Here is a 24632-nt window from a genome sequence, read left to right on the forward strand (position 1 = left end):
AACAGTTTGCACTTGCTAGAATTCCTTTCAAGGAACGTGATACGATGTCCACCTCAAGAAAAGGTAAAAGTGGATTTTACTTGATTTGTATATCAGCTCTTCAGATGAACAAAGTGTAGTCTACTACTGCGAATTGCGCCATCACTCTTGTTTGACCAACTGTGCGTACGTAATACTTAATAACCGTCTGAAGTTCCTGTATTCTCCTGATCTTCTTCACGTTCGAACTTCATCATGTCCCCAAGAAAATTTTAATTTACTTACACGTACATCCAGTATGTATAACAACAGCTCCATAATGCCAGACCCCGTTTTACTTTGACACTTTACAGAAACCATTCTAAAGACAGTGATAATAACATGCCCACAGAATGTAATTGAATATTACACAATATGACTTTATTATGGTTTTATTTACAAACTGTCCTCGTGTCCTAAGAAGGGGAAGCTCACTATATAATCAGTCACAGGTGCAGGTAGCTGGAAAACAAACGGAAAATATAATAGCTAATTAAGGCATAAACTTATATCAAAACAAGGGGTACTGCAACTAATTTTAAGACGAAGCCCCTTACGCAGCCTGTATTGTAAAAATTAGATGTATAAATATTTGAAATCGATGCTGCTCTGAATGATGATAGTTACGATTCTACAGGAAGTTATCTCATTTGTTTGATGATTGTAGTTGAACCTTACGCCGTGGTTTTTGGAGGGTGTTTAGGTATTGCCTGACATCCATAAGGTGATCAGCTTCACGGCAACCATTTTCAAGTAACTTCGTCAGCTGTCAGCGGACAAGTTGCCAGCAACACATTTAGTGTTTAGCAGATACACAAATTTTAGGATTCGCAGTTTCATTCGCTCACAAAAGCACTGAGAATTACAATCAGGCGCATTGATCCTAGTAAAATCAAAGAAAGAAATAAACTTTGCTAAGAATGTGTTGTATCTGTAAGAAGCAGATCGCCAACACCACATTATTATTACCTAGTGCTAAATAAAGTTGGACATTTGTCACAATGGGTCCAGTGTATTCAAAAAGACGCGCAAAATTTCAGCAAGGTAGTTATGTTTGTCATATGATGATGTCCTTCATTTAAAGCCCACATCAAATAAGATGGAGGGCTACTGGTGGTAAGTTATTTAATTTACTGAGAGTAGTTAGAAAGCATTCAATAATCACCGCAGGGAAATTCCTTGCCTTTTGACAGAGAAAGGAGTCCGCGTTATAAACTCACTGGGTAAGTAGTTAAATCCCGATTTATTTCTTTTTCTGTGGATTGTTATGGGAATCATGCGGAGATGCGTACAGAGTTGAATCATAAATATTGTGTGTAATTTTTCACTTATGTCCAACTACAAAGGAGGAAACAGTTCACCTGCATACCAAATATAGACATTAAAATATAGGTGACGTTAATGTGTTTGTAAATCAGAGCACTGAGAACAGACTCAGAAACTGAACCGATCTGGAGGCTAGTACCTAGCTGGCCTGGCCATTATATTATGATCTGAAAAACTACAAACGCTGAGCTTCAGCGCTACTTTTTCGAAGAAAGGGAAGGAATAAAGTTTCAGCACCATTGTTCTTTGTGACTTTTCTGGTTTCTCTTCCTTTGTTGAGCGCGTCGCTTGCGACCGCCACATTTCCGAGTATCCGTGGGTGTCGGGGAAGGGAGCTAGCGCTCGCCGCGCCGCCAATCAATAACAGCTCTCGTTTCCGCTAGCCTGCGCCACCGCAGCTGCGGCCGACTGAGCAACTCCGGCGGACTTTGACCGGCGGCTGCTCGATAGCGGCCGTTACACAACGGACGCAGCGATTGGCTGCTCTCTCGTGGCTGTGTTGTCTCGCCGCTCGCGATTGGTCACTGAGGCGCAAATATATACCACGCTGCGCTGTTCGAATGCTCAGTTGTTGTCCAGAGATCTACCGTGAACCAGTAAGTACACTACAAATATCGTTTGCTACATGGCGGCCCATGTGAGCGCTGCAACACGCTTTATCGCTAACAATAAGAGCTGCTTTAGGAGACTGAATTCAGTAAATACTTCACTTCTAATAAATAAAACGCTAGAAATTTGCCACGGTCGCTCTTTTATTTCACAAATTGCAATATAAGCCTGGTTTTCTTTTTAGCAGTTCTTGTGTATTGACTTGCCAGCAACCAGCGCTCAGTGTGTCTTTTCCTTTATATCTACAATCTAATTCATGAAAACCTTAGACAGGCATGTTGCATTTTGCCAGTGTAGCATTTTGATATGACCGGCACTTATAGTGGCGCGAACAAGACTGTATTCATTCACTAAAGGCAAATATTTTTCATTTTTTGTAAGGCATTATTATTTTACATGTAGCAAACTGACTTTGGAAAATATAATGTTCGCATATCATCATATAAATGTAGATCTTATGCAAGTAGATTGGCGGAAGTGAACTTGTATGCTGACAGTATGATACAGTTTCCCACAAGATGTAGGAATTCAGTTTGTCAACTTTACGTGTGCCGGCTTTACACTGCACCTCGTTAACGTTTTTCGCTGCCGCTTTTTTAGGTAAAGGAAAACGAAATACTTGTTACAGTATTTCTGGTTTTCCCTTTCTGTTCTCGTAATCTTGCCGTTCCTCTTAAGAGGATATCTGAATTTATTGTTATTTATTATTATTTATTTCGCTTATATGGATAGCAGCATGTGCAATATGCATACGAAGTTCAGTTGCACACTGTTCTGAATTAACTCTTCTTTTGTGTTAAAGTGAGTACTCTATAACTTTCTATGATTACTTTTAAAAGCATCTATATGCAAAAAGTAAACCACCTTCATGAGTCTACAGTATCTAAGCACATGTGTATTAGCACCAATCTGCCATTATGTGCTGTTAACGGCCACTAAAACAATGGTGATTGCAACGGAAATGTTGGGATGTTGATTGGAAAAGCGTATTCCTTAACATTAATGTATCTTAATTTCATAAACCGGTCCTACTTTTCATTCATTTGGGTGAATAACAACCGCCACGACATAGAACGTAGTGCAAGCAACAAACCAGAGGGCACCGGCATCAAAAATTTTGAACACACCGCGCTAATGTGGGCGGTGCCCTGACGTAACCATTAGCTTCATTATCGAACCGCCTGCCTTGTCTGAGCGCTGGCAGTGACATGGCGTCTGCTGTTAAAAAATAAAGAAAAGGGTGTTGAAAACGGAAGGAAAAAGTTTGCGAGAGAGACAATCAAAAAAGGAACCGTTTGGCATGCTATGTGCTGTTATATAGCTCATATAGGTAGAGATAATGTGTCAATGGAAGATGGAAGGAGGGGGGGAGCCAAAGAATACGAATATATAGCACTTGCTCCTAAGAACAATGGGATTAGAGGTATACAGTGGCGAAGAGAGCGACAAAGGATTGAAAGTGATGGAAGATACCAACACTCTTTGCGATTGTTAAAAAAAAATGGAGGAAGAAGCACAGACATATGATAACACCAACGGAGAAATTATGTCAAAATTGCGTTCTGTCAATCTTTAAATTGCTTTTCACTTGCACATCTCGATGTTGTTCGAAGTCATAGCATGGTTTTAAGTGTAAACACTCTCCTAATTCTCTTAGGGTACAACACTGCCTCTGTTCTGTGAATTTGTTTCGATACGGACTAACTTAATTTGTCTGGAAGACTGGAATAATATTACTAAAACAGTTTGCTTTTAAAGCATGGCCGATTTAATGCGACATGCGTAACATTTGTTTCTTATGACCTACAATTTTATTCAACATAAATTTACATCAATCTGTTGCTTTCTTTCAATAAATTAAGTCCAAATTTTAGTAATTGCCTTTGTCTTTAAGTCTAAGTGTAACTGATAAACATTCTAAGTTTGTTGTTTTGTGATGGAGTTGGTTGACAGCAAAGCTAGTACGCCAGCTCCCTCACAATTACATGAACGAAAAATCTCTCTTCTTTGGCAATGACTTCAGTAGCTCAACGAGAGGGGCTATTTCCAGTAGTTTCATTGACTCTTTTAGATGTGTCGAAGCGGGAAACACTCTTGCGTGTAGATTTATCTCAATTTTTTCCATGGCGATTTTGTAAGACAGCAAGAAATTAAAAACAAGCAAAACACGCACACACAATTACGTTCACTCCGTCTACTTATACTGAAAATCGATTTCCAACCATTGAGAGATGTCAAAGGCAGAAAGTAGTAAATAACAGTAGTTTTCTGTTTGTGTCTGCACGTTTTTTTTCCCTTACATATGATTTTTTTTATAACAAAGAGCCTCATAAGAATACGTAAACAGTTGTACATCGTTTTCCAGAAGTGACAGCGTGGCAAAATAAAACAGCCACCGCTGAAGCAACGAAGTTCTGGAGTATCAGCAGTACGAGTTGGTAATCCCTTTACCCGCCTCGCGCAAGTGCCTTTATCTACTCCCTTTGCACGAGCGGTGCGCAGGTGGGGATTACACAAAGCGAAGGGTGCCGTCAGACGCGCGAAGCTGACAGAGTTTGAACTGCAATGGAAGAATTTTCTGTGGTAATCGCCATTATATGTCTAGGCTACCAACCACAATGATGGGGAGAGGGGCAAGATGGGGCATTTGCCCACTCTCCCCCCACCCCACTCGCGTCCCTGGAATCTGGAGTACAGTTTTTATTCATCGCAGAATTCTCATACATTTCATTTTTCTGGTGGGATATACAAAGATTTTTCTGTCATCTATAAAATCTAATTCTTGTTGCGTGGCTCCACTCAAAACTGACCGACTTATTTATATAAAAAAAGAGAATTTTAGACTCTTGGTTCCACTCTCTTCCCCCTGGATAAATTTCTGCGGGCCCTCATGACTGTATGATAATTCAACTCTCGTAGACAAGTCTTTAGATGTGGAGTGGGAATTCTACAGTGTTTGATTAATGATACTGTAGTGCACGCGGTTCACCACTACTTCGCTGCGGTGTATGGATGATGCAGCAGATGTATAATTCTATGACAAGCCTTGAGAATTGCTTGTGTACTAAAGTGTTGTGGAAAAGAATAGTTGCTGCCTAAAATTGTATACTCCTTTCGATTAGTACAAAAGAGACAGTCGAACGTGAGGCGTCCGTCCGGTGGATGTATACATACCGTTTATCTACAGCCTCGTTCATTCCAGTGGTAGTTGTAGGTTGTCATTTTTAGACCTCAGATGTCAATATTCGAAGAAGAACTTTGTGATTCGTCTGAGATGAGAGTGTCGGAGAAACAATCAACGTACTCCAGTTTAGAGACGGTTCCAGGTTGGGTATGTGCGTTATGGAGAGCTTGTGGTGTTGTCTTTAGTAAGAGGACAAATTTGACGCAGTTCTTCACGATACCGTATCCTGTGCAAGCCTCTTCGTCTCTGCATGTCTGCGGCAACCAGCATCAGTTTGGACGTGCTTCCTGTATTCTGTATTTAAGCCTTGGTCTCCTTCTACAATGTTTACCCTTCACACTTTCAGCAAATGCCAAATTAAATATTCCTTGATGCCAAGGGCGCCCATACGATATTTTGTTGGGGTGTGTGGGGGGGGGGGGGGCGGTAAGACCTCGGACATGGAGTATTTTTGATATTTTGGAAGACGAATGACGATTTAAAAAGTTCCAGCTCAGACCCTGTTAAATACATGCGTGATACCCACTTTCCAATCCTGTTATTGAAAGAAAACCACCTTATTCAACTATATTTTTTTCCTTTCCGTGAGAGCTAGGGGGTGGGGAGGGGCAGGCAGCTACCTGTTGGCCCCAGGCATAGGCGCCCTTGCTTGATGCCTCAAGATGTATCACATCAACCTCTTCCTTCTTTTACTCAAGTTATGCCGTAAAGATCTTTGCTTGCCGGTTTGGTTCTGTAGCACTTTATTAATTCTCTGATTTATCCATCTACACTACTGGCCATTAAAATTGCTACACCAAGAAGAAATGCAGATGATAAATGTGTATTCATTGGACAAATATGTTATACTAGAACTGACATGTGACTACATTTTCACGCAATTTGGGTGCATAGATCCTGAGATCCAGAACAACCACCTCTGGCCGTAATAACGGCCTTGATACGCCTGGGCATTGAGCCAAAGAGAGCTTGGATGGCGTGTACAGGTACAGCTGCCCATGCAGCTTCAACACGATACCACAGTTCACCAAGAGTAGTGACTGGCGTATTGTGACAAGCCAGTTGCTCGGCCACCATTGACCAGACGTTTTCAATTGGTGAGAGATCTGGATAATTTGCTAGGCAAGGCAGCATCTAACATTTTCTGTATCCAGAAAGGCCCTACAGGACCTGCATCATGCGGTCGTGTATTATCCTGCTGAAATGTAGGGTTTTGCAGGGATCGAATGAAGGGTAGAGCCACGGGTCGTAACACATCTGCAATGTAACGTCCATTGTTCAAAATGCCGTCAATGGAAACAAGAGGTGACCGAGACGTGTAACCGATGGCACCCCATACCATCACGCTAGGTGATCGCCACTATGGCGTTGACGAATACACGCTTCCAATGTGCGTTCACCGCGATGTCGCCAAACACGGATGCGACCAACACGATGCTGTAAACAGAACCTGGGTTCATCCGAAAAAGTGACGTTTTGCCATTCGTGCACCCAGGTTCGTCGTTGAGTACACCATCGCGGGCGCTCCTGTCTGTGATGCAGCGTCAAGGGTAATCGCAGCCACGGTCTCCGAGCTGATAGTCCATGCTGCTGCAAACGTCGTCGAACTGTTCGTGTAGATGGTTGTTGCCTTGCAGACGTCCCCATCTGTTGACTCAGGGATCGAGACGTGGCTGCACGATCCGTTACATCCATGCAGATAAGATGCCTGTCATCTCGACTGCTAGTGATACGAGGCCGTTAGGATCCAGCACGGCGTTCCGTATTACCCTCCTGAACCCACCGATTCCATATTCTGCTAACAGTCATTGGATCTCGACCAACGCGAGCAGCAATTCCGCGATACGATAAACCGCAATCGCGATAGGCTACAATCCGACCTTCATAAACGTCGGAAACGTGATGGTACGCATTTCTCCTTCTTACACGAGCCATCACAACAACGTTTCACCAGGCAACGCCGGTCGACTGCTGTTTGTGTATGAGAAATCGATTTTAAACTTTCCTCATGTCAGCACGTTATAGGTGTCGCCACCGGCGCCAAGCTTGTGTGAATGCTCTGAAATGCTAATCATTTGCATAGCACAGCATCTTCTTCCTGTCGGTTAAATTTCGCGTCTGTAGCACGTTATCTTCGCGATGTAGCAATTTTAATGGCCAGTAGTGTAGTGTTTCACAATCTTCTGTAACATTACACTTCAGAAGTTCCAATTACCTTCGTGTCAGTAATGGTTACCGTTAACACTATCATTTCCTTATTTGATTATGTTCAGAACCAGTAGTTTCAGTAAAATTTTCTAGCTCTGAAATTCTAGGAAATCAGGCGCTAAATACGACATAAAAATTTTGCTGTTTCGGCGGCAAAATAACTAACAATGGTAGAAGTAATGGGGAGAATGAAACCTGGCAATAGCAACAAAAGGTTTTCTGAGGGAGAGAAACATGTTGACACCGAAAATGGAGAGTGCTATTTTCCAAATTCCGAGAGTCCACTTTCCCACAAGTGTCAAGAAACATACCGTTTTCTACGATGACACATTTCGAATAATGATCACGACGATCAAATTAATCGACATAACATCTCAGTACCCTTGTGCCCTTGGCTTTCTCCGACCTTTGAACAGACTCCATCTGTATCTACGTAAATACTCAGCAAGCACCTTATGGTGGATGGCAGTGTGTACCTCGTCCCTTTCCTGGTCCACTCGCAAATAGAACGAGGGAAGAAAGACTGTTTATACGCCTCCGTACGGGCCCTAATTTCTCTTATCTTATCTTCGTTGTCCTTTCGCGAAGTATACGTTGGCGGCAGTAGAATCGTTTTTTAGTCAGCTTCAAATGCCGGTTCTCTAAATTTCCTCAAAAGTGTTTCGCGGAAGGAACTTTGTCTTCCATCCAGGGATTCGCGTTTTGAGTTCACAAAGCATCCCCATAATACCCGCATGTTGATCGCACCTACCGGTAACAAATTTACCAGTCCGCCTCTGAACTAGTTACCTCTCTACCTTTAATCCGACCTGCCGAGATCCCAAATATTCGAGCAGTGTTCAAGACTTGGTTGCACTGGTGTTCTATACGCTGTCACCTTTGTAGAGGGCCCGCACTTGCCGAAGATTCTCACAATAAACGAAGATTACCGTTCGCCTTCCCTACTAATGTTTTTGTTGTGTGCGTTCCATTTCAAATTGTTTTGCAGCGTTGCGCCTAGATATTTAATCGAGGACCGTTGCTATTCACAATATGTATAAATGACCTTGTGGATAACATCGGAAGTTCACTGAGGCTTTTTGCGTATGATTCTGTGTATATCGAGAGGTTGTAACAGTGGAAAATTGTACTGAAATGTAGGAGGATCTGCAACGAATTGACGCATGGCACAGGGAATGGCAACTGAATCTCAATGTAGACAAATGTAATGTGCTGCGAATACATAGAAAGAAAGATCCTTTATCGTTTAGCTACAATATTGTAGGTCAGCAACTGGAAGCAGTTAATTCCATAAATTATCTGAGAGCACGCATTAGGAGTGATTTAAAATGGAATGACAATATGAAATTAGTCATCGGCAAAGCAGATGCCAGACTGAGATTCATTGGAAGAATCCTAAGGAAATGCAGTCTGAAAACAAAGGAGGTAGGTTACAGTACACTTGTTCACCCACTGCTTGAATACTGCTCACCGGTGTGGGATCCGTAACAAATTGGGTTGATAGAAGAGACAGAGAAGATCCAACGGAGAGCAGCGCGCTTCGTTACAGGATCATTTAGTAATCGCGAAAGCGTTACGGAGATGATAAACTCCAGTGGAAGACTCTGCAAGAGAGACGCTCAGTAGCTCGCTAGGGGCTTTTGTTGAAGTTTCGAGAAGATATCTTCACCGAGGAGTCAAGCAGTATATTGCTCCCTCCTACGTATATCTCGCGAAGAGACCACGAGGATAAAATCAGAGAGATTAGAGCCCAGACAGAGGCATACCAACAATCTTTCTTCCCACGATCAATACGAGACTGGAATAGAAGGGAGAACCGATAGAGGTACTCAAGGTACCCTCCGCCACACACCGTCAGGTGGCTTGCAGAGTATGGATGTAGATGTAGACATGACTGTCAATCAGCACAATACCAGTGCTATACACGGACATTACGGGACTGCTTTTCCTACTCATCTGCATTATATCAGCATTTTTGTACGTTTAGAGCAAGCTGCCATTCGCCAGGTGTTCCCGTACAGTCACTAAACGACACTTTCCCGTGCACCACAGCATCATCGGCAGACAGCCGCAGATTGCTGTCAGATCATTCATGTATGCAGGTAGTGCGAGCGGACCTATCACACTCCCCTGTGGCTCTCCTGACGATACCCTTATCCAACCTGTTCTTGGGGGACCTACAGTCGAGTCACAATTTTCCATCCTCCACGAATAGGACAAGAAAAGAGGAGGGGATTCTACAACGGTATGTGCCATACACCGTATAATGTCTGGTGATTTGCAATGAACAAATGCAGAGTAGGTGCGCTGCTGATGAACACGTGAGGCAGCGAACCTGTGGCTTTGGCGTCCACACAAAAATATTGGCAGGCGTCCAGCGCTTCCTGGACAGGCAGTCTCGTTTGGCAGGCCGCCTGGCCGAACCAGCACCGTGTTGCGTCAGGCGCAGGCCGATCTGCACCAAGCTGTTATAGCAGCCGCTCGCTCGCGCCTTCTAACGACTTCTCTGTGGTCTTATTTCTGTCGCGAGTCAGAAAGGCGCAGCCTCATCAAGGCTACGCGCCGCGTCGCTGCCGTTGGCAACACTGGACTTTGTGCCCGCGGCTGTGGCCACTCACAAAGGGGTTTGACACGTGCGTCGGTGAGACAAAGGACCAGATAGTTCCCTGAAGGCCCCCTTACACGATTAAAGTTTTTCAAACTGTAATATGTTTGCAAAGCTTTTCCCCCTTACTGTGCTGTCTGTCGTGTTTGTCGAGCTTAGATCGTGTTTGATGTGTTTGCGAGAAATTTTGATTGACGGAAAGTTTGACAAGGTGGTTGAAGTTGTTTGTTTCGATGATTCGCCACATATGTTTAGAGAAAAATTGTTTTATTTCGATTTATCTCACTGTATCGTGAGTTTCCACAACTATGAAAACTACGATCAAGGACAAAAACAAAATAGCCCGAACAATTACCGAAATAGTAGAGGTCACATCTTTCCCAGCCATATATTACACAGGAAGAGATTATGAACAACATCAATATTTTACGCATAACAAATACGCAGGAGTGCAATGAAATAAAAGAAATCGAAGTTACCCGTTCCTGCACGGACGATGTGGGCTATATGTTACCACGTTGTGATATTCTAATGAGCTGTCGTTAGAGGAGCAAGTAGAAGAGAACGAATTTTCGCATACAGCACTTGTCTTCTCTTATAACGCGAGGACGAAGTAACGTTACACAGATAATTAAATGTAGAAAGTTGATACAAACTTCAGTTTCTGGGTGTAACATTTCCTTTAACAAGTTTTCAGGTGTTTATTTCTCTCTCACTTTAAACCATTCCGTGGACCAGCGTCTTGTTTTTTTCTTCTTTAAACATAGTCCCAGACTCAATGTTAGAAATATTTCATCTGTATCTGTAGCCATTCCCACAAGTGCCAAAATGCAGCATACATGAAAAGCGTCTGCTTCAAAAGTAAGGTTAAATTGACAAGATTTCTTCGACGTGTCCAGGCTCGTTTGACACATCTGTGGCCGCATAAGAGCGAATTTGGAGACTTGTTTTCTCTTTTGCGAGGGCCTTAACAAGTTTTTGAAAGCTTCAGTGTCCATTCGAAGAAAATTGATATAATCATCGGGTTCCAAGAGTAATATTTCCTCTCAAGTTTTTTCCCATCCTATTGTTCTCGTTACCTTCCACGTGGATTTCTGGTTATCTCAAACACTGCAAAATAGCATGCAGCGTTCTAGTATAAAAAATAAAAAAGATATTTACTTCTGTTTGTCATAAAGTGGTGTGCAACAGCATACAGATCAATAAATTTCTTTCCCTGACTTTTATATCTCACTTTTTCTTTGTACTTCTTTGATATCACTGTTAAACTTCCTCTACTAGTTCTCCCAAATTTCATGTAAAAATGGTAGCACGTGTCATTACATTACGTGCTCCTTTGGTTGGCCTAGGGCTACTAATGTGTTTTTGATGTTCCAGACAATAAGAGAAGCGTCGTAATCATCACCATCACTTTCATAATGCTTCCACTGTTGGATAGACTTTTCCATGCGATACAGTATTCAGCTACAGGCATCCGTGTTATTGCTCCTCGTTTTGTAATGTCATCTTCCTACTTTCCGCTGGGTTTTCGTCTGGGTCCTTTCGGATCTCTTGGAATCCAGAAAAGAATTTCCTTGTTTCATCCGCTATCCATTCACCTGGATACATGTCTTCCATGTCGTTTACACTAGTCAAAATTATATCGCCCACTCAAGTCTGTTACCTGACTCGTTTGCAGTTCCTAACGTTGCTTACTGAACTACCATTATGGTACTATTGTTATCTTTTCCCTATTTTAAGACACAATGTAACGTTAGTTGGAAGTGGGATTTAGAAATGGTTCTGTGGGTATAACAACTTAGGAGTGAGTGTATTCCAGAGGATTTTACTCCCATAATGTGACGATGTTTCCCGCTTCTAGTTATGTCAGCAAGCGATTTGTAGCGGAGCTAATATGCAGCACTCTGATATGGAAGGCCACTGCTCGTAAACCTGGTACCTTCTCTTCTTATATAGGTTTTTCTGAATTTTGCCAAAATCTTTGCTGGCGCCATGCAACTTGGTTTTCTTCAGAGGCTGATGCCAATTGAAGGATGTTTTACTGATCGACACTTGTAACTCGAATAAATACGGCGAATAGGCGCTAGCACTGCTACGTCATCAAGGTCATCTATCTGCAAAAAAGCTGAATCAGCGACCATATGCAGTTGTAGGAATGAAACGACCACATACATCTAGCCACAGAGAAGGCAGATGGTTTATGGGAAGAATCGAAAGGAAACACAATTCGCCCATGAATGCGGCCGAACCAATCAAATGGTTCAAATGGCTCTGAGCACTATGGGACTTAACTTCTGAGGTCTTCAGTCCCCTAGAACTTAGAACTACTTAAACCTAACTAACCTAAGGACATCACACACATCCATGCCCGAGGCAGGATTCGAACTTGCGACTGTAGCGGTCGCGCGGTTCCAGACTGAAGCGCCTAGAACCGCTCGGCCACACTGGGCGGCTGGAAAATTTCGTGATCCACATTTTTTCAAATCTGCATACAATTCTTCTTTTGTACGAATCGACAGCATACGACCGTTCCACGAGAAAGATGAACAACAACGCTTGGGAAACAGGCGGAAAAGGCGTGTTCACAGACGAGTGTTAAGCGAAGCCGCAGTGCGTAATGGGGTACGAGTCACTACGTCTTTAGCACTACCGATAGTAGTGCCCTTTACAAAATGCTCAAAAAATGCGAATTGGAGACCAAACGAGACGGCGCTTTGATGAACACTGGACTCACTTTCAGGAGGAAACGGTTCAGATTCCCGTCCGGACATCCATATTAAGGTTTTCCGTGATTTCCCTAAATCGCCTGTAAAGTGAATGTCGGGATAGTTCCTTCGAAAAGGACAGTTCAGTTTCCTTCGTCATCCTTCCCCAATCCGAACTTGTGCTCCGTGTCTATTAAAAGGTCGTCGACGGGATCTAGACCCTAATCTTCCTTCCGCTGAACGTACTCCATAGATGTACATCATAAGCTGCTAAAGAAATAAATAAATAAACGCACGCTCCGAATTAAATCCCGAGGCACTCCCGCGTGTTTGTGCTACCTCATGCGTTTCGTGTACGGTTTTTCCCCTCTCCATTTTTCCCTTTTTCTCGATGAGTCCGGGTACCCTAGGGCAAGAAAGGCTATAGACGCGGTAAAGTGTGTTCCCTTCGGGGACTTCTGGACAGTTGCATTATGGACACACCACGCAGAAATTTGACTCGTGAAGCGATAAAAAAAAAAAATTCCAGCATATTGCTGTGCCGTCTCAGCGCTTGGGAAGCTGTAACTATGTTCCCTACGTATGATCTAGCAGCGTGCCTGAGCTACGTGCTTTGCCACTTCCTTATATCCACGCCATGTTATGGTAGTATTACGTGCGGACCACCCGTTTTCATGCATTCCGGCAGTAAAGGTCCTACTCAAACGTGCCTAGCAATTGATAAAGCGATCGAGTGAGCGTAACGCTTACCAGCGGGGCTCGAAGCAAGCACATTTATCCCACTGTCACTGCAGTGTAGCCTGTTACAAGACACCTTCACACGACGGTGACTAAGACCGAACGTCCATTACATTTCACATTGCCATGACGTAGATACCTCACGTTGCCGGGGTGTAGACACGTCATAGCAGTCTTCCTTCAGTCCCAAGGTACAAAGAGTAGACGCTTCAACCCAACAGCGAATCAACATTTCTGTCACATTGTTAACATTATCCTAGCAGTCTTCATACTTTTCTTTCCATTTCCATTTCATGAACAAACTTTATGCGTTTATTTCTTCGCTATCGCCCGGACTAGCCCGCTTCTTCTTCAGATTTAATTCCTCATGTATTGCTGCCAAGCATTGTTGTTAGTTTGTCATTACTTTCATTCGACAAGAACATTTTGCTACGAGAAAATTAATAAATATACCATTAACAAGTTTGAGAGTACTTTAATGTCTGTATTTATTATTATAACTATTATTATTATATTCAGGTCATGCTAAGTAGCCAAGGATCTAACAGATGTTTGAGTGAGCATGAATACTCACTATAGCCAGGTGAATTAAGTGCATAAATAAATACGTTGTTTGATAAATAAATAAATTCGTTTGATCTGGTTGACGGTGGAGGATGTCTTTATTAAATTTAAAAAGATCCTACAAATATGGTTGCTCATTTCGACAGGTCAGTAAAGAAATTAATATAATATTTGGGAGTGCTTATTTTACGGAAACTTCAGCATGATGTGTGCTAGAGTTCACCAGAGCTTCCTGATACTGCTTATCGGTTGAATAACATCCATTTAAGGACTGACAAAATAGCTAGCTTTCGGATGTCGATGTCCTTTAACGTACGATCATCAGTTATTACCAGTCTAAGGAAAGGAACAAACTTCAGAGTTACTATTGTGTGGGTCTGACTATGCGCTCAAGGTCCGCCTGGAAAATAAATTCACCGTCCATTTTGTGAGAAACAAATTCACCGTCAATATTGTAGAAGTGAAAGCAATCTTGAGGGCCTTGGAATAAAGGAGATGAAATAGAACTACTCATTTCCTAATATCCATCCAGTCACTGAGTTCCCTGAAATTCTTCGAGTGGATTTGCTTAGCACGGAAAATATCCCAAGCCAAGACTGTCTCCTTTACCTGAAGAGACTAGGGAAGTATATGAAATTCTTGTAGGCACTAGGTTGTGTGTTGATGGATGGCAACGGATCGGTGGACTTTGCAGCCAACCGGGACGATATTGTACCAGGTAGCTGCGGCAGTATGGTGTTTCCCTGCTTACAGTGACTTCAGCGTCAAGGCCGTCGGTACTGTGTCAGGGGGAGGATTAAGGAACACTACGCCATAATGGATGAACTCAACTACATGCCCGGCCGTAGCTTACGTCCATCCAGCAGCCAAGGCGATATGAAGTGCTGTTAGCTGTGTGCATCATATTCCAGAAGAATGATTCAAGTTTGATGACGAGAGCGCAATCCATATTTTGACAGGATACTTGTCATCTGCTTGCTAACTCTTATGTTTCATCCCAGCAGCCATGAAAAATTTTTCGAAGCGTCGGCTAGCTTTTTCCTCACAATAGTATGAGACTATTTTGGAACTTTATTTATTTATGTTTTGTACTGCAGTCTATATGAAGCTGACGAATGACATTGTTTGTATGTACATAGACGTGGGTGCTTCTTGTCGTTGCTTTGGACAACTCCTTTATAACACTTTTTTTTATTTTTATTTTCACTGGCCATTTAGGTTTATTTTAATTTACTGTGCCCTTATATTAATTTGCTTCGCGCGCTTTTGACTACTTAATGGTGCGCCTTAACGTAATATCAACAAAACTGCGGGTGGCACTATGAACATGTTGCCTTATTGTTGTATCTGTCATTTAGTTACGCCCTGCTACAACTGACAGTAGACTGTTGGAATTTGCGTCATGCCGTCCTGTGAACTGAGAAACCTGTTCTTTTCGTTGTGTACTTAATACTTGTAGGCACTAGGTTGTGTGTTGTATGACAAGCGTAACCTAGATATAACGGGTCATTCAAGAAGAAAGAACAGATTTCAGTTATTCCTGACAGAGTCACAGACAAACTATAAAAGATAGACACATTGCTCATGTCACTGGATAGAGGAAGCTTCAGAGTTTTGATACAACTACGCTGCTGCTTGTTTGTAGCAACTTCACGACTATACCACAAGAGAGAACATTTTGTGTGTTGAAATTTGCGCGAAGTCAGTCCATTGTTCAAGTGCAACGTGTATTCAGCCGTCGATTCTGCAAGAAGCCGTCTCTGCACAAGTGGATTTATGACTAGCACACAAAATTCTTGGTAGTTGGTTGCATATGCAAACGGAAAAGCACAGGTTGCACACACACTTCTGATGACAAATGCCGAGCGTTAACAGAGATGCATTCACACGGAGCTCTCTGAAGTCCACAATGTGTTTCTCGATAATCGCATTGGCGCTCATGTTGAGTGTATGATATGTCTGTGCCGATACAATACTTTGAACCTTTCTCTATTCAGTGACATGCGCAATGTGTTTCTATCTTTCATTGTTGTTGTTGTTGTTGTGGTCTTCAGTCCTGAGACTGGTTTGATGCAGCTCTCCATGCTACTTTATCCTGTGCAAGCTTCTTCATCTCCCAGTACCTACTGCAGCCTACATCCTTCTGAATCTGCTTAGTGTATTCATCTCTTGGTCTCCCTCTTCTATCTTTCATAGTTTGTCATAAACAATTGAAATCTGTTCCTTCGTTTTGTATCACCCTTTGTAAGTCACACTCTGACTCAAACTGGTACTGAAGTGAATCCTCTGTCTGAGTGGGGAGCAGGAGTGGAGTAACTTCGATCTTTCTGCGATTCGCATAAAAAGTCTGGACTTACATGTTGTGTCACTGTCTAGTTGACAGAGAGAGAGTTTGCCTCGACCCCTTGCCGTCTATGGACTTGGTTTTCATTGCCATTGTCATCCTTGATCTGGTTTTTTTTCCGACATTGTGAGCGTACTGCTTTGCGAGGTTCCCACAGATAAGAGCAACTCCTGTATGGAGCGCCTGCTATACCCTATCACTAGAAACATTTGCGATAACCAGTTTTGTTATACTCAGTTTTTTTTTTTTTTTTTTTTTTTTTTTTTTTTTTTTTTTTTTTTTTTTTTTTTTGAAGGTAGGTTTATCCATAACAAGACTCGTTCTTGATGTTTTCAACCCATAAATTTTCTTTACAAAATTAAAAGTTTTGCAGATTTGGCCAAAATTATATTCCCAGTTATTACGACAGAGAATAATTATTTCACTTTTCTTGTGTTAAGGTGTTTTGAACATGGCAACCAACAAGACGCAACTCGCAATCGTCTCTCTCTTTTTTCTTTTCGTTTTTTCCTGATGACAACAGCTCTGTTTAGCTGAACAGTTTGATTACGTATTTCACGTTCGGCGAGATTACAAGTGCTGTCGCTCTTGGTGCACCATATAAGTTTTTACCCTGGTACTGGATTACTAAATTCATAGAGTAAAATAGCATGTGCCTATATCACACCGTCGGCAACAAAGCGGTATTCCACGTAGCTCTCACCTAGACATTCGATACATACCAATTTTTCCACGTGAACCTGGTGACTTCTAATTACAGTCCACTTATTTATCCGAGCAGTGTGCAACGCTTGTTGAGGGGCACGTTCTGCTGTAAGTAGTACAGAAGAAACGTTTATTTCTTTAGCGGAGTTCCCGCCGGCGCCGTGTTCATGTATATTCTTGTAAAACGAGTCTTTCATTGCATTATGGACACGTCTCAGTCCGGTAATGTCTCTCAGTTGTTTTACTACACTCCAGACACAGATTAGATTGTTTGTGTAGCTACTGCTTGTGACGAAAGGAGGGAATCTCGAAGTGATTTTTGTGTCCTTAAATCACTGTTCTTGGCGTTTGCTTTGTGTACTATAGACCTGCTGATACGAGGAAGATCCCACGACGTACCCTAGTGAAGTGTGGCGCATCGTATTTCGTATCACGTGAGAAGTGTTTACACTGTGTGCTTCTGACATTATATTGTTTGCTGTTGCATCGCAGCGGTCGGACTATCGGTTAGAGGTCATTGGGCTTGGCCGATGGGAGTGCTATTGTTATAGAGTACAATGGAGACCAGTGAAGCAATTCTCTCGCCTGTGTTTCACCTCCTGTGTGTTTGGAAGCTGCCTGAGCACCCAGCCTGTTTACGAAGTCTCATGAAACGGAAACAAGAAATCACTTTAGAAGAAGATGAAAAATTTGAACAGTTAATGCAGATTCTCATACGTTTTTATATTATTTTTTTTTTAAGTGGGTAAAATTATGACAAACTGTTAATACTTCTTTTCAATCCGTGCTTAAATGAGTCTATTTTGTTTCCTTTTCCTTTAGTAACAGTGATTAAACGTTTGATAACTGTGAAAATAAAGGGCTAAATCCCATTAATTGTTCAACGCGATGTTTGCTGCCAACCGCCCTCGAACAGGTTGAATAAGTATTACAGGCGTTTGTCTCCGCTGCAAAGTGTACCTACTTGAAAATCAGTGTTACATGAGGTATGAGAATAAAGCACTTGGGCTGTTGTCCTCGCTCCCGAACTGCGAGACAACACCTGCTTATCATAAGTGACCTCATGTCTCTTTCCCACACATAACGGATGCGTAAACGTGCGGTTACTTCCTACTTTGACAGGTCATGTAAAAGTCGTGTAGGTGCGTACTCCGCTTGTTGTTGACGGCGAATCATCCGGACAACAAGAGGCTGTCACCCAAATTATACTAGTACGAAATTATTGACGTACGAATTCATATCAATCTTTACTGTCACTTAAGAGAGCTTAGTCGAAAGGCAGGGTATCCATAGTGTACAATCTCAGCAAGTACAGTGCCTGTTGACAGGTTCACATGGCTTTATCTGTTATTTATTGTCTTCTGTTACGGAGCTGTTATCGTCGTGTGTGTCCAGCAAGTGTTAAGGCTCAGATCCTTGTACTGAAGCAGAGCCCATAATCTCTTCACTGTAACACTTTATCAAAAAACAATGTTTCAAAGTTAACTCTCAGACAGGCACATGATAGAGGGCGAGCGGCTACTATGTAGGCACAGATCTCATATCCGTCGCATCGGTGGAGCTATATTTGACGAGTACCTCCTTTAGTAGTAATTAATTATTATTTCAACTTCTTTAGTTGACCATCTTTGCTACAGATGGCATACTTCTAGTAGAATTCAACATCATCGGAATTCGCGTTGGATAGCTCGTCTGTTCTGATGAATTTTCGAGATATTAACAAGAAAGATGTCTTTTGCATGTATTTTATGGACCACTTTGTACAAAACCAGGCGCAAGACAGTAGCTATATTAGTGAATGCAGAAAAATCAAAGAGGAAAAATATTAGTTATCAGACGGACGGTGCATCTGGTACACCAGATGTGACACACTCGCTTTTAAACTTCTCACAAGCGCGCTACAGTTGTTAGGCAACGGACACTATCTGTCAGCATGGTAGCGGAATCAGTAATGAAGGAATAGTTGTTGGCCCCGGCCACCAAAATTAAACTTAATTTGCATTTGGCGTAGTTTATACACCAGCGCACCCTCTCGACGGTTAATAGTGGATTATTTTGCTACACGCTGTACATAAAAAGGGGCAAATATTTTAGGTTTGGTACGAATTTTAAACGTTACATTTAATTAGCACCATTTAAAGTGTTTTCATTACTAAGCTACAAGGTTGTGATTTTATTTCATGTCAACACTCTAAGGCTGCTAACTGTAAAATAGTGTACTATTTATTTAAAAGTTATCACTATGTCACCATTGTTCAGATCAGTAACCTATGTCTTCTATGATGGATTTAAGTTTCACAACCAAAATTTCTTGAACTTACATGTCAAAGTCAAACCCAAAATACTGTTTCCTGAACTCTTTTTGTTTGTGACTCCCAGTTCATCACAGAATTTCCAACAATAAATCACATTACCATTATCGGAAGTAAACATTTCAATATGGCACTTTTGCGATACATTTAAGCGATCATTAACTCCATGTGCAGATGTTCGGTGTAAAACATAAGGCTCATTTGTAGTGCATGAAGTAGGTGGAGTTTGCTCTTCCCGCCTGCCTTCTCTCCCTTCAGTTGTACATGTGAAATGTTCTCCTCTGAAAGCACCCAAGGAAAGTTTAGTAAAAAATCTTCAGGCACATAAATATGGCGTATGATGAGGTTGAGGAAATGGCAACCACATTTGTAGACTATCTACTGTTCAGTGTCCTCAGGCATAAGTGTTCACAAGGGTTGACTAGAGGAGTCACAGCCCAGAGTTTTCCTGTACCATGGACAACTATCAGTTCTCAGAATAAAATAAGCTTTTGGTGTCACCTGTAAAATTTAGTGTTTGTGGGCTAACACATCTCAAAACCGATCAGTTCATTTATATCAGAAATGACAATTTTGGAATATGTCTTGTTTAGCGTGTGAAACCAATCTGCACTACAGAACTGATGGTGTGGCAAGAAAATGGTGGTTTATTGAGATATTGTCTACGCATCCTGTGGGGGAAGTCATGAGTTTCATATGCATATTGCATTGTTCTGTGCCACTTTACTGGCAGTGACAAACATCTCAACCTATAGCAAATCTACGTCAAAATTGCAGTTGATTGATGCTCATGATGGACAAGAACTGCCTATTGTGTGTCACAGGTGGTGACAGCGAAACCCTTTCTGTATATGGAGTAGTTAGTGACAGAAATCAGTACTTGTTCTTTCTGATCCATTTCCAGTTAAAGGTTCCAGAGAAAAGTGTATTGTACAAATACTTGAACAGAATTGCTTGTAAGAGGAGTTCACTCTTACCCACAAGGCTGCTCAGTTATAGTGGGCAAAAAAACAGCAGCAGCTTTCCTCAGGAAATATGGTTTCTGGCGAGATGAGTCACATATCTTTCTGTGCATGAATTGGATGTGGCATTGTATTCATTGTAAACTGTGTGTGCATTGAAGGAGGTATAAAAGCAGTGCTTGATTAGAACACAATCTGATGTCTGTGTGAGATGCTCTCTGAATCAAAGATGAGGTGCTAGGCAACTAGGTTTCACACATTTCCTGTTATCTGAAAGGTGACAGTGAAAATACTTCATTTGTCTTCCAAGCTAACAGTATTTGTTTTACCTTGTTAAAATTGTGTTTGAATTGTGTGAGGAATCTCCAGGACCCTATACAGATCTTACCTGACGCACAAGGTCTCTGAGCTCAACTCCATTGAAAATCTCTGTTACCGGTAGCAACTTGAAAAATGTGCCAATTACAATCAATACTCAAAAAATTCTCATCAAACATGGCCCTCCACATCACTGGATGCTCATTTCAGAGGAAACATATAGACAAATGGACAGACTTCAAAATATTTTGCATCTAACTTTTAATATAACATCTAAGGTTAATTGTAGCATCAGAAAAATGTGTATACAATCACATTATATTAATAAATTTAATGATGTGTGCCCATTAAGGAGTGTGTATACAATGTCAACCATTGTGGTTTTTTCTTTCAGGAGTATGCATATTCGCCTCAAGGCCCTTCTTTTTACTACGAGTATTGCGACCCTCCGTCTGCAGGACGGGCGCAAACATCAAGCGACCCGTTGTTCTAAGTACGCGTTTAACGACGACTTTAGAGAAAACCATCATTAAACATTCTGCTTTGTGGTCTTTTAGCCGTTTATATGTTCATAAGTGGCTGGAAGAGGTAAGCATACTGAGATTTATAAATCAAATTTTTATCTGTTTAATTGTTCGAAGGCTATATGGTATGCACACAACATAGAGACAGTGAGAAGAACACCCTGTAAATAAGGTCAAGTTAGCAAAACTTTCTTATTTTACCACCCATACAATTGTACTAGCAGAAATTTCAATCCAAAGGTAGCAGGATGGTTCTCAGACCCATTGTGTACACTTTCTGATGCAGTTTACTATTGTCCTCACAGGTGTTCATATTGAAGATGAACATTTTTTCATTTCCGGGACTGGAAAGAGAAGGAATGATTTCTGGAAAGTTTCACGTCTAGTCCTATATGTAGAAACTCAGTGTTGATATCTGAACATTAAAAATATTCTCCTTTGTCACTGACACAGGATTATTAAAACTTTCATTACATTGTTTGTTTCCATTACTGACATGTCATTTGATATTATTGTCTCCAGTAACACTGTCCATTCCATTCCCACAAGATGTTCTTAACTCACAAAGATGCTGCTAGAATGGTATGCACTGTAAGTTTACGAATTTTTGTGGGTCAACATTTGAGTGTTTAGGATTTTTGAAATTGCAATCCCAGTACATATCCATGCTTATGGGATTTGTGGTCAATAACATGGACACTTTCAAAAGGAACTGTGATATTCACTCAGTGGACACCAAATAAAATGCAGTTTTCAGTTTCTCAACCATTTCACAGAAATATATGAATTAGTATTTTGTAATTTGTATTTCGACTGGCTTTCAACAGAAATAAAAAAAATGTGACCAAAAAGCGTCAGGTTTTGAGATTGAAGTTGTAAGGCTTGGTTGTGTAACAAATGTTCATGACATGGAAATTGAACTTAGCTTTGGAAGAATGTTCATGTAACCTCAACTGTAGGGGATGCAAGCAATGGGCATAACATCTGTAGAAGCATACTGAAAAACAACAGCTGTTTTAGGAAAAAAATAATAACTCTGACAAAGCATATGAACAGTGTTGGAGGATGTTTAGGTGTCTACAAACCATACCAGAGAAGATTAAAATAGAGTGTGGAATATGTCTAGATAAGAGTGGCACAAGTAAATATCAGGGATCTAACATAGCACAGCACACCACTAAGAAACTTCAACACAAATTTTCAAAAGACAAGCATGTAGGTACTATCCAAAGACGAATTCACAGTATTAAAAGTGTGTTAGGGGATTTTTCAACAAAAATTTAAAAATAAGTTTGCGGCTATTGGTTAGATCTGTGTGCCAAGTGACATTGTAGGGATCATTTTATTTAAAGCAGTCTGTGCTCCCCTGTTGTTTACATTACTATTCCATCTATCTTACAGTTGTTCAGACTATCACCGATTCTTGAAAACTCGAATTGAGTGTATAATAAATTAATAGTTAATGTTTTAATTACCATGTATTATTTTTAAGCTACAAGAAAGATACACTGCAGTATCTGTATGCTATATGAATTTTATAAGTTTAAAATGTAAATTCTACAATATAATTGAGTAATCAGCTTTTTTCAAATTAGCATCTTCCTTATTAGTTTACTAGGTTAAATTTAGCTGTCATAGGCATTAAGCAGTATAATGAGAGTTTATTATTAATTCAGTGTACAACTTGAGTTTCTATGGTATGCTTCTATTTTGTTAATACAGGGTGTCTGAATTAAATATATAATAACATAAATGCAATAATTTGAGAAGTAACTGAGATATTTATTGGTTATGTTTCTACAAGTATGGCAACTCCATGTCTTTTTTAAATGCTTAATACACCTCGATAGGTGCACCATCAGTGTGCGACAGACATCTAACTGTATTCCACTTCTCTCCAAGTGTTTTTATAGCACTGCAGGCATAACATTTGCAATAGCTGCACAAATGTGATGGTGCAGATCTGGTAGATCACGAACTGGTGTCCAGTACACTTCATTCTTGGTAGACATCTACACATAAAAATCAAGTGGTGTAATGTATGGGCTCAAAAGGCACCAAACAGTCAACTGACTGTCTCTCCCAATCCAGTGACCTGGGAACTTGTGATCAAAGAAATCCCTTACAATGATCACAAAATAATATGGAGCCATCTCGTTGAAGGATCACGTCATGAGGAAGTTGTGGCACATCATACAACTGTAGGGTCTGCAAAGAAGAATAGGCCTGTAACCGTGACCCTGACAATCCACACAACACATTCACATTCAGACAGTCAAGTTTGCACTCTGTTACAAAATGGGGTGCAATTGTGCATATTTACCATGTGGAATGTAGCCTTGCCCGAGAAACATATGACATGTAGGGAGTGCCTCTTTTCAACCAAGTTAGCCAGCAATTGTCTCCATGAATGCCTTCTATCATGGCCTGTCCTCAGGCTTGATTTTGTGATGAAGGTGCAGTTTGTACACCCATAGGCACAACTGTTTATGAACAATATTGTGTACTGTTGAACAAGGTAACTAACTGTAACTTCCTACTTACTTTTGGAATTGACTGACGAGGGCTCATCTGGAAGGACAGTTGGATTAATTCAATAGTAGCCTTTGGCATAGTGGCCTGACATCGAAAGCCGGTTGTCCCATTATTTGATTGTTACATATGTAGGAATATTGTCAGTTGATCGTAGTCCATACTCATACTAGTGTTAACAGTCTTTTGCTCTGCAAGAGAAAGCTCACAGAATATCTTCTGCTGAAGAGTTCACATGCCTGCTGATGGTTGTTTATGTGACCGAAGCAGTTATGCACACATGCATGTGGTACCAACTGCTGCTAGCAAAGGCAGAAAACATTTTGAGTGACCATACTTGTAGAAGCAAACTGCCAATAAATATCTCAATCACATCTCAAGGTATTACATTTTATATTATTATATACTTAACCTGGGCAGCCTATATGTATCTTGACTCATTCCACATGCCTGAAGATTCTTCTTCTTAATGGGATCTACAGAACATGATTTAATTAATGAATTTTGGAAACCATGTTCATGTATTCACACATTTAACTTTAGTTGTTTCTTTCTCATTATAGGAGAAGTATTATTACAGTGAGGATTTAAATTAAGCCAGATATCTACTCTTGTTGTCTGACTTTCCTGCTGACTAAGCAAAGCACAAATTTTAAAATGAAGCCTGCACTAAAGCCCATAGACCCTGATATGCCATTGACATACAAACTGCTGACAGCAGGAACTGCAGCATGCATAGCAGATTTTGCCACATTTCCTCTGGATACAGCTAAAGTTCGACTCCAGGTAGGCACTACAAACGCTATTTCAAACTATGTAGGTATGGTAATGAGCTTTTCAGATTATTGTGTTTTGAAATGTCACTAACATATACAAATACCCTAAATTTGCAACCTCTAATACATTCCTTCTACTGGGATTAGACACTTTATACATTAACTCATATTATTATGTTATTGTACTCATTACTTTTCTTTT

At 41.1% G+C, this 24632-nt stretch overlaps 1 protein-coding gene across 1 annotated transcript in view; it reads left to right on the plus strand.

Annotated features, from left to right (window-relative positions):
• The first annotated feature begins 1812 nt into the window (after window positions 1-1812).
• LOC126483651 (mitochondrial uncoupling protein 2-like) overlaps window positions 1813-24632 on the plus strand; it is a 44608-nt gene continuing 21788 nt past the window's right edge. The window contains exons 1-3 of the mRNA XM_050106711.1: window positions 1813-1940; window positions 20993-21186; window positions 24218-24440. Coding sequence (XP_049962668.1) covers window positions 24312-24440 — 129 coding nt within the window. The 5' untranslated portion in view covers window positions 1813-1940; window positions 20993-21186; window positions 24218-24311. The remainder of the gene's footprint in view (window positions 1941-20992; window positions 21187-24217; window positions 24441-24632) is intronic.

This window comes from Schistocerca serialis, chromosome 6 (genome assembly GCF_023864345.2).
Source record: "Schistocerca serialis cubense isolate TAMUIC-IGC-003099 chromosome 6, iqSchSeri2.2, whole genome shotgun sequence".
Classification (NCBI taxonomy): Eukaryota; Metazoa; Arthropoda; class Insecta; order Orthoptera; family Acrididae; genus Schistocerca; species Schistocerca serialis.